The 16732-nt window shown below is 45.5% G+C and overlaps 1 protein-coding gene across 4 annotated transcripts in view; it reads right to left on the bottom strand.

Annotated features, from left to right (window-relative positions):
* Positions 1-15898: 15898 nt before the first annotated feature.
* The window catches only part of TAF1A (TATA-box binding protein associated factor, RNA polymerase I subunit A), a 29446-nt gene continuing 28612 nt past the window's right edge, over positions 15899-16732 (bottom strand). For all 4 annotated transcript variants that reach the window (XM_073338820.2, XM_073338818.2, XM_073338819.2 and 1 more), the window contains one exon: positions 15899-16239. In XM_073338820.2, coding sequence (XP_073194921.1) covers positions 16097-16239 — 143 coding nt within the window. In that variant the 3' untranslated portion in view covers positions 15899-16096. The remainder of the gene's footprint in view (positions 16240-16732) is intronic.

Raw genomic sequence — 16732 nt, 5'->3', positions numbered from 1 at the left:
GGCAGCCATGGTAAGCCTTTTGGTATGTGGTGTTGGCTTCTTACGCCTTCATAACAGGTGGGAATGGTTTCAAACTGCAGCACCATCCTTTCCCAAAGCAAGCAATGCCGGCTGGGTTTCACATTTAAAAGGAGGGGCTGCGGTTTTTGGGTGGATGTGCAGCACACACCTCCCCCCACACCACCGCATGGCTATTCTCTGGCATGATCCCTTCACCCCTCCTCCTGCCACGTGGCTATTCTCCGAGATGATCCCTTTTAGCCAAGTGCAAACAATCCAGCATGAACAGGGTTATGTTCCCTTACAAAAATTCCCCTATTTCAACCAGGTGACCATGAACGATATCATTCTCCTGAGGCTAACACTGAAACGTAAAGACCAAATGTTGCTTGAATGCAACCAAAACCCAGGACCATTTGCTGCCATGCTTTGTGCTGCAGTGATTCCAGACTACTTGCTACTGGCTTGGCATGGTAAAGTGTCCTACCATGGAGGATGAAATAAGGCAGCCCTCCCCAGAAACCTTCTGCAAAGGCTTTCAGAGTACCTCCAGGAGAGCTTCATGGAGATGTCCCTGGAGGATTCTCGCTCCATCCCCAGACATGTTAACAGACTTTTCCAGTAGCTGTACTGGCCACAAATGCATCCCAATTCTTCAGGGCAAATCAAACATTAAACACTATTGCTTTTAAACCCTGTACTGTAGTTACAAATGTGCACTCACCAGAGCTGCCTTCTCCAGCTTCAGGGTCGGGGATCCCACCTTGGGAGGGTATTGGCTCCAGGGTGATGAAAAGGTCCTGGCTGCCGGGGAGAACGGATTCACTGCTTGCCTGCTGCGCATTCTCCTCCTCCTCCTCTTCCTCATCCACAAAATCCTCCTCCCTGTTGCGTGAGACTCCCTCCTTGCAGGTGTCCACGAACAGTGGTGGGGTAGTGGTAGGGCCCCCCCCAGAATGCCATGCAGCTGATCATAGAAGCAGCGTGTATGGGGCTCTGACCCGGAGCGACCGTTTGCCTCCTCTGTCTTTTGGTAGCTTGCCTGAGCTCCTTGACTTTCACGTGGCACTGTTGTGTGTCCCTGTTGTAGCCTCTCTCCACCATGCCCTGTGCAATTTTGAATATGTATAATATTAGTATATGAATATATACTATTCATATATATTAGCATGTCTTCTTTTTGATCAGAGTTCGGCCTGCACAGATTCTTCTCCCCATACAGCAATCAGATCCAGTGTCTCCCTTTTGGTCCATGCTGGAGCTTGTTTGCGATTGTGCGGGGACTACATGGTCACCTGTGCTGATGAGCTCACCATGCTGACCAAACAGGAAATGAAATTCAAAATTTCCCGGGGCTTTTCCTGTGTACCTGACTAGTGCATTGGAGTTCAAAGTGCTGTCCAGAGCAGTCACATTGGAGCACTCTGGGATAGCTTCCGGAGGCCAATACCGTCGAATTGCGTCTGCATTACCCCAAATTTGACCCAGCAAGGTCAATTTTAGTGCTACTCCCCTCACCAGGGAGGAATACAGAAGTCGATTTTAAGAGCCCTTTAGGTCGACAGAACAGGGCTGGTTGTGTAGACTCATTCATTTTAAATTTGACCTAACCACGTAGTGTAGACCAGGGCTAACTAAACCATACAACAAAAACTAAAAGGGCCTAATTTGTAATGCATATGGGAAACAGGATCCCATAGTCCCAGAGGGTCATTCCTTTCTGCTTATTCAAAAAGGGTGTCCGGCAGGATGGAATCAAATTATACATTAATTCTTATAGTACAATTATAAAATCCTGCTCCTATACTAGCCCCTTAAGAATCTGTAGTTTGCTTGTATCATCTCTTAGGGTGACGATCTGCTGTTCATATCCAGTAGTATATTAAGCTTGGATTGTGTTTTTGTTTATTTGTTAGGTAATCTTCTTTGATCTGTTTGCTTATAATCACTTAAAATCTATCTTTTGTAGTTTATAAACTTGTTTTTGCTGTGTCTAAAACCAGTGTATGGGAGTCATAACTTGGGGCAGAAGCTGTTGTGTATTCTTCTCCATATTGAGGGAGGGGATGAATTTCATGAGCTTAAGCTGTGCAGCGCAAGACGGTATAATTTTAGGTTTACACTCCAGAGGGGGTGCGTGCCTGAGTAGCTGGGAAGTTCCCTATCTGGAACTTCCCTATGCAGGGCTGGTCACAGCATCTGCATGTAACTGCAGCGGGATGTGTCCCTACCTGTATGTGGGCTGGGCAGCTCGTCACAGCAGTACACTGGAAAGGGATCCCAGGTTGGTGGGTCAGGGGAGCTTAGTGGTACCCCAGTTCCAGGTGGCACCCTAGGGGGAACCTGTCCCAGGTCCAGGTTGCAAATTTTCAACACTTCCCCTGTGTTCTTGAACATAGTGTTCAGATTCACCGTTTATTCTGTGTATCATTGATCTGAATATCCCCATCATTTGGTAAGATCTGCTCCAGATCTGAAATTGGCAGTGTAGTCTTATCTGTAATTATTCTAATGATGATATTTTGACAATGGTATAAGATTCCTAGCAGAAAAGGCCAGATAAAACATGATCCAAGAAAGAGATATCCCCATATTTTCTTCTCAGGACATGGGCATTCTTCACACCACTTGTCAGTTGCTGGCTGTGTGTGTGTTCTGTCTGGGTACTGCACCAGCTCTGTGCAGATAGCTGAGGCAGCAAACCTCAATCAAACTGCCCAAGATGACCCCAGACTCAGGTCAGTGGCGGCAAAGGTGCTCGGCCCGGTTTACTACCGACAAGGCACGGTATTAGTGCCCTATACGTGCATCAGGTACACTTAATACATGTATGCCCATGACAATGGACCCAGCTCAGTGAGTGGCAGGACTTTCCAATCCTCCCCAGGGCGGACAAAGGGTTAAGGCGAGGCATCCCACCATTTACAGATTGAGATAAACAATCTGGGATAAACAACTTATGTACCTCCTAACATGACATATTTGTTACCTCCCCTTGTAACTCTCTCCTGGTGCTTCAGACCAACCATCCCATTTCAGCACCTGTCTTTGTACTTTTTCTCCTCATGTTTCAGGCAAAACATCACTATTCATCACTTCTATCAAATTGTCTGATCCTCTGCTAGGTTGGGGTGTTCTTGTCCTAGCTTGCTGGAATGTGTTTACACATTGTGTTTTAGCAATGTTAGCAATACCAGTGCCAAGTTCATATATCGGACAGTGAACTTGCAGGCAAGCATCTGCTTTATGACAAGGCCTAACTCTTGCTCATAGCATAACTTTTGCCAACTTTGGTTCAGGCCTTAGGTCTTGCACCAGGCCCAGGCTTTCTACTACAACACTCAGAAACAGCAAGATCTCTTCTAAAAGAAATTCTGTCCTCTCCCCCAACCCCCCAAAATGCAGTCTTTCCAAAACTTGAGCTAGGAGCAGCTAGTGATTAGAGTTTTTATTAGGAAAAAACATTCTAAATACCTTAGAAAACCTGAGGACGGACAGATACAAGGGTGGTGGTTGCAACAGTGAGAGTTATTACTGAAGGCAAAAAGGATGAATTCTGATTTCATTTATATAATGTGTATTCACTGAAGTAAATTGTACTTGGACTTTCAGAAAGCCTTTGACAATCCCTCACCAAAGGTGCTTAAGCAAAGTAAGCGGTCATGGGATAAGAGGAAAGGTCCTCTCATTTATCAATACCTGGTTAAAAGATAGGAAACGAAGTGTAGGAATAAATGGTCAGTTTTCACAGTAGACAGAGGTAAATAGTGAGGTCCCCCAAAGATCTGCACAGGGACCTGTGCTGTTCAACATATTCATAAACTATCAGAAAAATGGGTAAACAGTGAGGAGCTAATGTTTGCAGATGATACAAAAATAGTTAAGTCCAAAGCTGACTGTGAAGAGTTACAAAGAGATCTCACAAAACTGGGTGGCTGGGCAACAAAACGGCAGATGCAATTCCGTGTTGATAAATGCAAAGTAATGCACATTGAAAAATGTAATCCCATCTATACATACAAAATGAAGGGGTCTCAATTAGCTGTTACTACTCAAGAAAGATCTTGGAGTCATTATGGATAATTCCTTGAAAAATATCTGCTCAAGGTGCAGGAGCAGTCAAAAAAGCTAAGAGAACGTTAGGACTGTTAGGAAAGATAATAAGACAGTAAGTATCACAATGCCACTATATAAATCCATTGTACGCCCCATCTCAAAAAGAGATATATTAGGATTGGAAAAGGTACAGAGACGGGCAACAAAAGTGATTAGGGGTATGGAACAGCTTCCATACAAGGAAAGATTAAAAAGACTGGGACCATTCAGCTTGGAAAAGAGATGAGTAAGGGGGGAATATGATAACTGTCTTTTAAATCATGAATGGTGTGGAGAAAAGGTGTTATTTATCCTTTCCCATAACACAAGAACCAGGGGTCACCTGATTAACTTAATAGGCAGCAGGTTTAAAACAAACAAAAGAAAAGTACTTCACACATCGCAGAGTCAACCTGTGGAACTTATGGCCAGCAGATGTTGTGGATGCTAAAAGTATAACTGGGTTAAAAAAAGAATTAGGTAAGTTCATGGAGGATAAGTCCACCAATGGCTATTAGCCAAAATGGCTAAGCCTCTAACTGCCAGATGCTGAGATCGATCACTTGATAATTGCACTGTTCTGCTCATTCCTTCTGAAGCATCTGGCATTTGCCACTGTCCGAAGACAGGATGTTGGGCTAGATGGGCCATTGGTCTGACCCAGTATGGCCGTTCATACGAGTTACTCTGGATTTGCATTGTTGTAACTGAGATGAAAATCAGGCCTAAATAATGTGAGAACGGAGATAGGGCCAAATTCTCCTCTCAATTAGCCTGGTTTCACACTGGTGTAACTAATTACTTTAGTGCAGAGATACTTCAAAGACATCAAGCTGTTCCCTACCCTCTTATTTCCCTCACCTGCACCCCACTCCTTGCTGCTTTGTTTCATGTTTCTTTTTCCTAAATTAAATAGATGGAGTCTCAGCTACTGTAAGCTTTAATATGTAGTGCACATATTTCCTCCCAGGTGGCTGATGCTAGAGCTTTGAAGGGTTTGTGATTCTTAGTTAAGGACTCCATCACTTGCCAAGCAGGTCAGACAGCAGGGTCTACAGGAACTGACTTTTAAAAAAATATTCTAGAAAGGTTTAGCAATTGTTTTTAGATGAGCCTAAAATCAAATACCATTTTTCCTTTTCTTTGGAAGTTACTGGACTTAAGTTGTTTAACATCTCTGTTCTTTAACCTCCCCCTCACTTCCCCGATTAATACTTTTAATTTCAGGAGACAATTACGATTCAGAAGGATTATTGGAAACCCCTTCTCTTCCAAGGGGTGATATGCACCTCTCAATTCTTGTCGAGTCAAAGAAAGATGGAGCCATCCTGAAGTGCAAGACCCCAGAAGAAAGCACAGACCAGAAAAAGAACAGGCTGACAAACTAGCCTTAAGGGAAGCAAGTACCTTTGTGTGGACCATTCCAGAAACATGCTAAACCTGAAAGAGAATAGTAATGAGATCTGTAGAGAGAAATAACATCAGGGGGTATCCATGTTAGTCCATATCCACAAAAACAACAAGGAGTCTGGTGGCACCTTAAAGACTAACAGACTTATTTGGGCATAAGCTTTCATGGGTAAAAAACCCTGCTTCTTCAGATGCATGGAGTGAAAATTACAGATGCAGGCATATATTGACACAAGAAGAGAATGTGTCAGTACCTGCATCTGCAATTTTCACTCCATGCATCTGAAGAAGTGGGTTTTTTACCCATGAAAGCTTATGCCCAAATAAATCTGTTAGTCTTTAAGGTGCCACTGGACTCCTTGTTTTTGCGGGAGAAAGAAACCCTCCCTAAACACAGGGAATTTTGCAAACCCTCTCTTCAAGTCTACCTAGCTTGACTACTGGTACCTGTGATTTCTAAAGAAAAATCAAGCATAACTTCTATGAATCTTGTACATTAAGAAGTTCATCCTAGCTAGGATATGTAGAATGAACCTAAACTTTGTCTCTCAGAAGTTCTGTTCTTCTGATGAAAGTCTAATGCTAGCAATCATATAACTTTGTCTTGTAATCTTGTCAGATTTCACAAATAAGGCCTGATCAAATCTTGATTTAGAGACTGCCAAGAAAAAACAAAACCCCAGGGTATTGCAAAAAGTGGTGTTACCATTCTTATTACTAAGTCCCAATTGAATTAATGTCCACTTTAGTGCTGGATTTGGCAGGGATGGAATGTCTTTCAGTTTAGTTTTACATTTAAGGTCCTGACCACTTGATGTTATTAAAGATCAGCTAGCACATTTCCCATGAGCCAATATTACTCCTGGCCAAATTCCCACTTGGATAATTACAGTCTGCCTATCTACACTTACCATGCAGTTTCAGTTGGACATGCTGTTCTATCGTTATTCACTTGCTATTGCGTTGTTGAAGAACTTCTTCATTCCACTCCAGTGGCAATTCACCAAAACATGCTTTACAGGTTCTGTACAGAGGAAAGACCCTATATACCGGTAAGTTGTAAGAACTGGTTGTTAGCAGTAACAGTTCTAAGTAACTACTGTGTGAAAGGTAGTTGTATGAGTTTTATTTTAATATAAACAATATGTGAACCTAACACCTTTACCAAGTTTGTAACCAGGTTGCATCATGACTGATTTCACATATAGTTCATGACCATATGATATTAACACCTGAATCCTAAGAAGAGTGGGGGCTGTGAAGGATCCCCAAGGTGCAGCCTGGGACTGTGGGACCACTGTGCCCCCTGAACTTTCCCCAGCTTGGGCTGTCTCTCACATTGCCTTGCTAGTGACCAGCAGCAAACCCCTCCAGGTGTTGTGATCACTCAGCACAACAGCATGTGGAGCCCCACACCCAGCTAGATTGCATGAATGCTCCCAGAGCCACTCATGAATCACGCAGAGAAAGGCACCAGCCAAATCCCCCCAGCTCCCAGCACTGCACCTCAGGAATATACCGTCTTGCACTGTTCAAGACAAGCAATGCAGATTTATTAATAGGTTCACCACTTCATCAATGGAAAGTGGCTATACACCAGCTTTTGCAAAACCCGAGCAGATTTGCCACACACATCATACAAACTTACTGGTAAAGATAAACAGTTAAACAAATTTATTGACTACAAAAGATAGATTTTTAAGTGATAGGCAAAGAGTCAGAGTTAGTTACCAAAAGAAATAAAAAATAAGCATGCAGTCTAAACTCTCATCCCTATTAGACTGGGCAACAACTAGATTAAGCAATTTTTCTCACCCCACTGGATATTGCAGTTCATAGTACACAGATTTCACCCTTGAAATCTGGGCCAGTCCCTTCCGTTCAAGTCTTCAGAGCGTCCTTCTTGCTTGCAGCATAGATGGGTGAAGGAGAAAGGCCCAGCATGTGGGCACTGTGTCTGTTTTATACCCTCGGTCCTGTGTGCTTGGGGAGCACAAGTCTGGGCATGCCTAGGGGCATTTCTGAGACTCCAGGCAAGGTTGAGCAATTCCCCTGGGGTGGCCTCATGCAGGTGACAGGTTTCAGAGTAACAGCCGTGTTAGTCTGTATTCACAAAAAGAAAAGGAGTACTTGTGGCACCTTAGAGACTAACCAATTTATTTGAGCATGAGCTTTCGTGAAGCATCCGATGAAGTGAGCTGTAGCTCACAAAAGCTCATGCTCAAATAAATTGGTTAGTCTCTAAGGTGCCACAAGTACTCCTTTTCTTCATGCAGGTGAGTCATTGCATTGTAGCTCCCTTGCTAGACAATGGCTGTTGATGGGTTGTTTGATACCACGCCTGGGCATTAGTTACTTTCCTTGCTGTTGCCTCTGGGGAGCTAATATCTGGCTGATTCCCCAATTTGCAGCATATTTTAGTGACAACCATACAACACAATTCTCATAACTTCATATGCATTAATGATATACATATATGGGTAAAGAAATGACTTTCAGAAGATCATAGCCTTTCTCCTGATACCTTACAAGGCATGCTTTATATGTAAGATCACAATGATATAAAAATGAGGAATATGGAAGTTACAAGACGCTCCCCCAAGGTACAGTATGTCACACCTCCCCCCTTAGTCAGTGGCTATCTCGAAGGCAGTTTGTGTTATACTTCTTTTGGCATCCAGCCATCAAGGCCATGAGGCGACATGCCTCAGTTTCCCCTTTACACAGCAAACCAGGTTTATTATGGTTTCTCTGCTGTGATAAGCTTTAAGTCTGTTTACAGATATTAACTGAGAAGTAGCATTAGTATAAGGTTTAACATCAGTATCAAAATTCTTATCCCAATACTTAACATTAATACCAAAATTTTTATCACAGATGGGTGTTTACAAGTATCATACCACACCCTTTGTTCAGAGAGTCTGGTTTGAGGTTGGTTTGTTCATTGCCCATGGTGTCCTTTGACTCTCTCCCATGTAATCAATTACTGACTTTTCTTTCCCGCCAGTGTCCCCCTCTGCCTGGTTTCTTACTTTAATCATGTTTCTGGGATTTTGGTACCTCAGGGTCTGATAAGACAGGAGTTTAGGGGGATCCTGCATATAGGCTGGCTCTTTGGGGAGCTGTCTTTCAAGCCCAGGACTGTACATATGCAAAAAATCCAGTTCCTTTTTGAGGTTACTCTGTGTTTTCCCCTCCCAGCACTGAGTTCTTCCCTGCCCCCTAGAGGGCTGTGATCTGTGCTAGGTTTGTTTACCCTTTGATCAGATGCACCTTTTTACAGCAGCTTTCCCATAACCGCTCTCTGTGTCTCACCAGCCTGGGGGAAGACACCCCCTTTTCTGCCAGTTGGGTCATTTGCATTCTCACAAACCACCACCTGGCAATTTCCTGGTCTCAACTCCTCTGCTATCACAGGCATCGGAGCTGCACTGCTGGCAGCTAACAGCTGGGACAATTCTCTCCCTGACAGGCATTATACCCCTCATCCCTTGCCTGATGTGGTGTTGCCTCCGGATACAGTGCAGGAGCTGGGCTCAACCACACCCACACCTGGAAGCATGTGGCTTCCCCCTGTTGTAGAGGAATCAAAAAGGCTCTCCCCCATTCCCTCAGCAGTTTGAAACCTTATCCTTTCACTCGGAGGTCCCAGCATAAGACTCCCTCCCGCTGCAGGCAAATACTTTAACCTGAGCTACACAAAATAAAATCATTACCAAAAAACAGGGACACTTCCTAGTTGACAATTACCCCCCCAGTCAAAACACTTTCCAAACTTTCCCACACCACATGGATTTAGCTAGTGGTTCGAGAAATCCGCTTTTGCCCACCCCCACAATCTCGGCCATTTGGCCAGGTAATATACTAGCCTTTGGGACCATGGTCTTCTTAACCAGAGAAATCCGGGGCCCTGTATCCTTCTGCCCCAAGTACTCCCTGCCATTAATTCTGACAACCTTAACGTGCGCCATATCTGGTTCTGCAGAGGCTAATCTCACAAAACCAGTATGATAGGTTTCAATTGCTTGAGGGGGGGTGGGGGGTTCTGTGTTGAGGACAGCAGAACTAACATGAGCTATTCATTGCCTGCTTCCTCTGAGCACAGGGCATTTATTCCTCAGATGATCAGTGAATTACACTGATCGCACATTTTGGGCTCTTCTGCTTTTACAGGAGATTTGGGATGAGGGTTAGAGGAATGATTTGGGAGAGGTGAGTACCCAGCATCCCAGCCACCCTCTTTGTTGCTAGGAATAAAATGGGATCTTCCCGTCTCACCAGCTTTAAACACCTCTTTCAGGGGTTTGTTTTCAATAGATGGCTGGGTCTGTTCAAAGGCAACAGCTAGAGATGCCATCTCATCCACAGACTTTACATCTTTGTCCCATAGATACTGCTTTACATCCACCTTACATATACCTAGGAAATGCTCTTGAGCAGCAAGATACAAGCTTTGAGGGAATGTTGGAACACGTTTGCCCCTTACCCATTTTCCCATCCATTCTTTTATTTTGTTCACATATTCCCCATTACTCCATACCAATATCCCTCTTAAGGTCCCTAAAATTTAACTCTGTGTTTCAGGTGTAATCTGAAACCTTTGTAAAACTGTTTTTGAATTTACAGTAGTCTAAAGCATCCTCAATAGGCATTTCACCGAATACACTCAGAGCTTTACCAGGGATTTCGTGCACTGCATACAACCTTTCAAAGGTGACCAGATATTCAGCAATATCATCTGCCTCATTGTATGCAGGACATAAATGGTCCCAACTGTGGATTTTTGGCGTGACGGAAATCGCTGGGGTTGGTGGATGCTCGTTCTGCTTCTCTAGCAGATTCAGTTGGTGTTTTTGCTTTCTTTCTTTCCGCTTCTCGTTTATCTCCCATTATTTCAGTTCCAATGGTCTCTGGTGCTCTCTCTCTTTCTGCAACCTGCAGTCTAAAAAGCTCCAACTTTGAATGACTTCACTGCTTTCAGTCATTTTCCTGCTTTTCTGCCTACTTCCCTTTCCCAAAATAAGCAAACAGAAAACAACAAACCGGTAGCCTCCTCCTGATTGTCCTTAGCCACCACACTTAAAATCTTTATAGCAGTGTATGAAACGCAAATCTTGTTCAATACAAGCAGCTGTGTATTTCACCCTGCTTGCTGCACCACTGAGATGGGATCCTGGGGTGCAGACTGTGACTGTGGGACTGTTGTGCCTCCTTAACTCTCCCCAGCCTGGGCTGTCTCACACAACGCCGGATACCTTACAAGGCATGCTTTATATGCAAGATCACAATTATATAAAAATGAGGAATATGGGGGTTGTTCGAGTGATTGTTCATGTCCATTCCATATTAGGAGTGTGTGCTCGCCCCATGCACTGGTGCCGGATGTTTTTCCCTTAGCAGTATCTGTAAGGGACCAGCTCTGGTGCCCTCTGGAGTGGCGCCCACCTGGTGTGGTATAAAGGGCGCCACCAGCTCCCCCCACCCTCAGTTCCTTTTTGCCACCAGTGACGGTGCTGCAACTTCTGCTTCGCCTAGCTTGTGCTTAGTTCACGGTCTCATGAACATTTCTTTGTAAAATAGTTGTATATAGTTTAGTATTTACCCTTAGTATTAGTTCTAGTTAGTTGGCCCCGGATGGGACTCAGCCTAGGGATGGGGCATGCCCCGATCGCCAGGCTTTGAAACCATGCGATCGTTGTAAGCAGCCTATGCCCATCAGCAACCCACACGTTAGCAATTTAAGGGGTCTAGGAGAAGGACACGTAAGCGACAAGTTTCGCATCTGCAAGTCGTTCAAACCCAGAACGAAAAACGAGAGACATCCATCTCAGGGCACTCCTGATGGAGTGGGCGCTGATCCTAGGACCAGAGCAAAGGTCTGACTCGGCCCCGAGCACCACAGTATCAGTATGGAGCGCCCCGCCGGTGCTGTTTACGAGCCGGCACTGATTCTCTCTCCCCCCCCCTGCTCCCCGTCCAAGAAGCCCAAGAGATAGACGAGGGGAAGATCTTCCACTTCCCGTAAGGGAAAGGAGGGGCCAGAGGAGAGCCAAGATCTGCGCTGGGTTGCTCGACACCTCCGTCAGGGAGTTGGGCCCCAGCTCATGTTGAGCAGTCAAGCCCCTCCCTTACTATGCCTGCCCCAGCGGACAGCGACAAGGGGCTCTGTCAACTCAAAGTCCCGTCGATGCCCAAGGCCCTGCAAGAAGTGCAGGAGATCCTGATGGTGAACCTGCCTTGGGACCATTCTGAGTGTCCCTGCCTCAGCAGCACCACTCCCCATTGCGGGGGACATCCCGCTAGCGCTTGCCTACATGGAGCCGTCAAGCCTCGGACTTTGGGAGGCAGACTCAGAGAAGCCCTCTTCGGACTCCAGACCCTGGGCACCGACAGCGGGATTCGAGGTGGCGCAGACCTGCAGAGGCATGCGTCCCTGGTATGAGCGTCGAGACCGACCCATCGGGTCTCCAATGTCTCAGCACCAGTCATGCAACTAATCGACAAAATGGGGTCACCAGTCACTCGCCCCCCTGCACCCATCACCAACACATGAATCCCCTCGATCAGGGAGATTCTATCGACAACCAGCCTGCTCCGACTCCTGGTCCCGCTCTAGGGGATACAGGTCAAGCAGCATGAGGTGTAGATCGCCAGTCTACCAACGCAGATCGGCCCAACGCTGAAAATCCCCAGGGTCCCACAGGAGGAACTCGTTCCAGACAGGTCGGCATCGAAGCACAGCGACTGGCACTGCAGTGAGGCGTCTGTTCCACTTACGACTCCGGTGCGGATCAGGAGTCCCTGGTAGCAGGATAGGCCCCATCAACCTCATCGGCGCTGCAACTGACCCCATGGCCTCCAGGCCAATAGTAGGCAGCGTAGTACCCTGGAATCCATGGGAGTTTACCCAGCCTTCCCAGGCTGCCCGATCAGTGGCGGGGACCTCAGATAGGCCATCAGCTGCACATCCCCCCCCTTCTGCCAGAGGTGGAGGTCCCAGAGGGGAAGACCCCCCAGGCCCATGTGGACCTAGGGGAGCAGCCAGTTGGACCATCAGGGGAAGTGGTGGAACCCTTGGTGCTGGTTTCATCCTCATCATCGCCAGACAAAGCGATTATGGGTCCCCCTCACCCAGTTCTGCAAGATGACGCCAAGGCTCATCAGGAGTTTTGAAGAGGGTCGCCTCTAACCTAGGACTCCAGGCAAAGGAACTTGAGAATCCATCAGATACACTGTTTGACATCCTTTGCTTCATGGCACCTGTTAGGGTGGCTTTACCCCTACGTGAGGGTGTATCGAAAGTAATTAATGCCCTATGGCAAGCCCCCTCCTCCCTGCCACCCATCTCAAAAAGGGCTGAGAGCAAATATTTTGTGCCAGCTAAAGGCCATGAGTATCTCTATACTCACCCGGCCCCAAACTCCCTCGTAGTGGAGGCCGTTAACCAGAGGGAGAGGCAGGGTCAACCTGGGGCTATGCCCAAGAATAAATACTCTAAGAGACTGGATCTGTTTGGGCGAAAAATGTATTAGTCTTCCAGCCTTCATTTGAGAGTGGCCAACCACCAAGCCCTCCTTGGCTGCTATGACTACAATATGTGGCAGTCTATGGCCAAATTTGAGGTCTTGCTACCTGAAGGGTCCAAGCAAGAGTCCTTCCTGGCGCACATCCCTATCCAGGACATCTGTAGAGCTGCAACATGGTCCTCGATTCACAAGCTTTCCTCTCATTATGCCATCACCCAACAGGCCAGAGACAGACACTGGGTTCAGCAGGGCTGTGTTGCAATCTACACATCCGTGAACTCCTACCCACCTCCAGGTGCACTGGTTTTGAGTCACCTAATATGGAATGGACGTGAACAAGTATTCCAAGAACAGAGTGTTACCGTTTCCGTAACTGGTGTTCTTCAAGATGTGTGGCTCATGTCCATTCCACAAACCGCCCTCCTTCCTCACTGTCAGAGTTTCCGGCAAGAAGGAACTGAGGGTGGGGGGAGCCAGCGCCACTCCAGAGGGCACCAGAGCTGGTCCCTTACAGATACTGCTTAGAGAAAAACTTCCAGCACCGGTGCATGTGGCGAGCACACACACCTAATATGAAATGGACATGAGCAACACATCTCAAAGAACACCAGTTACAGAAAAGGTAACTGTCTTTTACAAGACACTCCCACAACGTATTGTATGTAACAGGGTGTTCCATGTTCAGTCTTGCCCATGAACAGGACTGCAAACAAGTTCTATAAGGTTTCTTCTGCAGAGTGGAGAAATCTTACACAGTCCTATGTCCTTTGTTTCTCCAAAGATGTCGTCTCCAAGAGCACAGCATCACATGAAAAAATATCCACAATCCTCTGTCTATAGCACCGGCCACTGAAGGAATATGGAAAGACTTTCCCAGTCTCTATTGATGCAACCATGCAGTGTAGTATGGTGGGTGTGGATGAGTCAACAACATACAGACAGATGCCCTAGGAAAATGATGTTTGGATATGCTGAACTTTAGTGGTTTTTACACTAAATACATAGCAACCATGTTCAGTGCGACCAGATTCTGATATGCTACAGTTCAACACATGGTCCACAGTGGCAAACAGTTATTGATTTTCCATGTTCCTGACTCTGATTCAATTTTCTAAATGCTTCACAGAGTCTGCTACCAAGCCAACCTTCATAGCTTTTGTCTGGATGAGTGTGTTCTGCAATGTACTGTAAGTAGGTTTGGAAGGACCAGATTTTTATTGGTAAATGTCTGTAAAAGTCATACACACAATTCGATGAGAAAATATTTCCATAGATAACTAAGTGTACAATTTAGTCACAGATTCCGTGACTTTACTGGACCTCCGGTGACTTCTTCCACTTCAGCTGTCACCAACTGAAACCAGGGCTGGAGGCGGGAATGAGCACCCCTGCCCTACAACTGGGCTTGGATGGCTGGAACCAGGACCCTGCAGTCACTGCCCTGCCGTTTGAGGGTGGAGAGGGGATGGACACACACTACAGCAGGGCTGTGTGACCCTGTCCAGCAGCTGCGGCCAACTCTAGAGTGGGGGCTGTGTGCACCCCCGCTGGCTCCAGCCAGAGCTTGGCAGGGGCTACAGCAAGGGCCACAAACCCCTGTCCTGCAGCTGCGGCCAGCTCCGGAGCAGGGACGGCACGCCGCCCATGGCTGTGCCCCAGCCCTACGACTTCAGCTGAGGTCTGGAGCGTGGACCGTGCACCCCCACCCAGTGGCTGCAGCAGGGGCCATGTGCCCCCCTTGCGGCTTCCCAAGGCTGCGGCTGTGAGGTGGCAGGGGCTGCAGCCGGGGCCGTATACCCCTGTTCTGCAACTGCGGCCAGCTCCAGAGTGGGGGGGGACATGAGCCCCCCCGTGGCTGTGCCCCCCACTGGAGCCACGGCTGTGCCCCCACCATGGTGGGGGGGCTCAGCCTGTCAGTCCTCCCTTCCCCCATGAGACTTCACTCCTCCCTGCTGCCCCCCTGGTTATTTTTAGTAAAGTCACGGACAGGTCACGGGCTCTGTGAATTTTTGTTTATTGCCTGTGACCTGTTCGTGACTTTTACTAAAAATAACTGACAAAATCTTAGCCTTAATGATAACAGAAACTTATAAATGGGCAAAGTAAGAAAAATGCTGCTTGAAAACCTATTGGAGTTTGATTTATGGTTATTTATTTTGTATATTTTGACTATTTGTATTTTCATGGTTATAAAGCTTTAACTTTTTAAATCTGTTTTTAATCATTAAATAATCACTGTCTGACCTGCCTCCTATTGTCCAACCCGCCCATCCCCACAAATTTCCTGCAACTGTGAAAATTTAAATAGAAAAAAATGCTTAAAAATAGATATTGGCCAGTGACGTTACTTAAATATATATACATCAAATTCTGCCAAGTCTAACCATAAGCCACTATTAAGACTATGTACTCCACACACTTTTTTCACAGTAATTGATTTCACAGATTTCTCAGCATAGAAGATAATTCCTAGATGGAGTCAACTAGCAACATGTCTTGCTTACTTGTTTAAGTATTTCTCAGACAGCATTTCTTGCAACATAACAAGTGAGAGGGTGGGAAGTTCCCCTATGGGGGCACATGACTTGGAAAACTCCAGCTGCAGCCAGACATTAACTATTTTATGTCACTGTCAATTTGACTGGATTTGAAACATGGCCTTCCTCCTCTCCCATTTAAGGCAATGTCAAAACTCATTTGGACTTAAATGGGAGCAGGATCAGTCCCAATATCAGCAAGCCATAGGTACATTGCTCCACAATTACTAAATACCTCTCAAATATGTTCTGAGGCATCAGCTCTGCTTATTAAATCTCACACAAACAAATATGGAATAAAATATTAAAGAAAGCAGATTCCCTTACCAATGGATTTACTTCCCTTTTATTACAAATAAGAATACAAACCAAAGAATGTGGCCAGCAATATACTGAGTCTAGTACTGAGCTAGCAATCCACTCTCAAAGTTCTTTGTAGTGAGAACCTGTAAAGAAAAGCCTCACAGAAAAACTGGGAAAATAATTTAGCATTTTTAATAAGAGGACTTTAAAGACATCTTGTATACATCAAAGATGCGTGCAGGAATCCAAAACACCAGATGCTCTCAAATGGGTAGAGCTGTGTTTCTTCACAAATTTCTTCATTGTCCGAAACTTTTCCTTCTTGGCTTTGCAGCCTTCATGTGAAACATATTTGAAGTATTTGCAATCTAAAACAAAATGAAATGACGTTATAAACCACAATGTGATACAAACTGAAGAACTCAAAATGCTTTTAATTTGCACAAGAGGCATTTCCCTGAGCACAAATGTTCCCTTAAAAGAAAAAAGTTTCTATAATAGAAGTCACTGGTATAAGAGGTGCATGCATAAGGTATATCACCACCACCAAATAAGCAGGTATAATATTTAGACCAAGAAAGTCTCCCACACATCCTCAAAACACAGTGATAAGTTAGGTGTAGATAATTATACAATTCATTGGGTTTTTCTGGCAAGTCTAATTTTGTAATGCCCTTCAGATATATTAGGACTTAAGAGTGCAAAAAAAGTTTATTTAGCCCCAGAAGAGTAAGTATATATACACAAGTCCCAATATTTAGTAAAACTAATGTGACCTATTCTCTCTTCAACATGTGCATATCGCTTCCTTAGCTTAATGGGCTTCAAGAAAGTCATCCTACATCTGGAACTAAATTAGTT

The sequence above is a fragment of the Lepidochelys kempii genome, chromosome 3 (genome assembly GCF_965140285.1).
Source record: "Lepidochelys kempii isolate rLepKem1 chromosome 3, rLepKem1.hap1, whole genome shotgun sequence".
Lineage (NCBI taxonomy): Eukaryota > Metazoa > Chordata > Testudines > Cheloniidae > Lepidochelys > Lepidochelys kempii.
The sequence above is the reverse complement of the archived record's forward strand: the minus strand, read 5'-3'. Positions and strand labels throughout refer to the sequence as shown.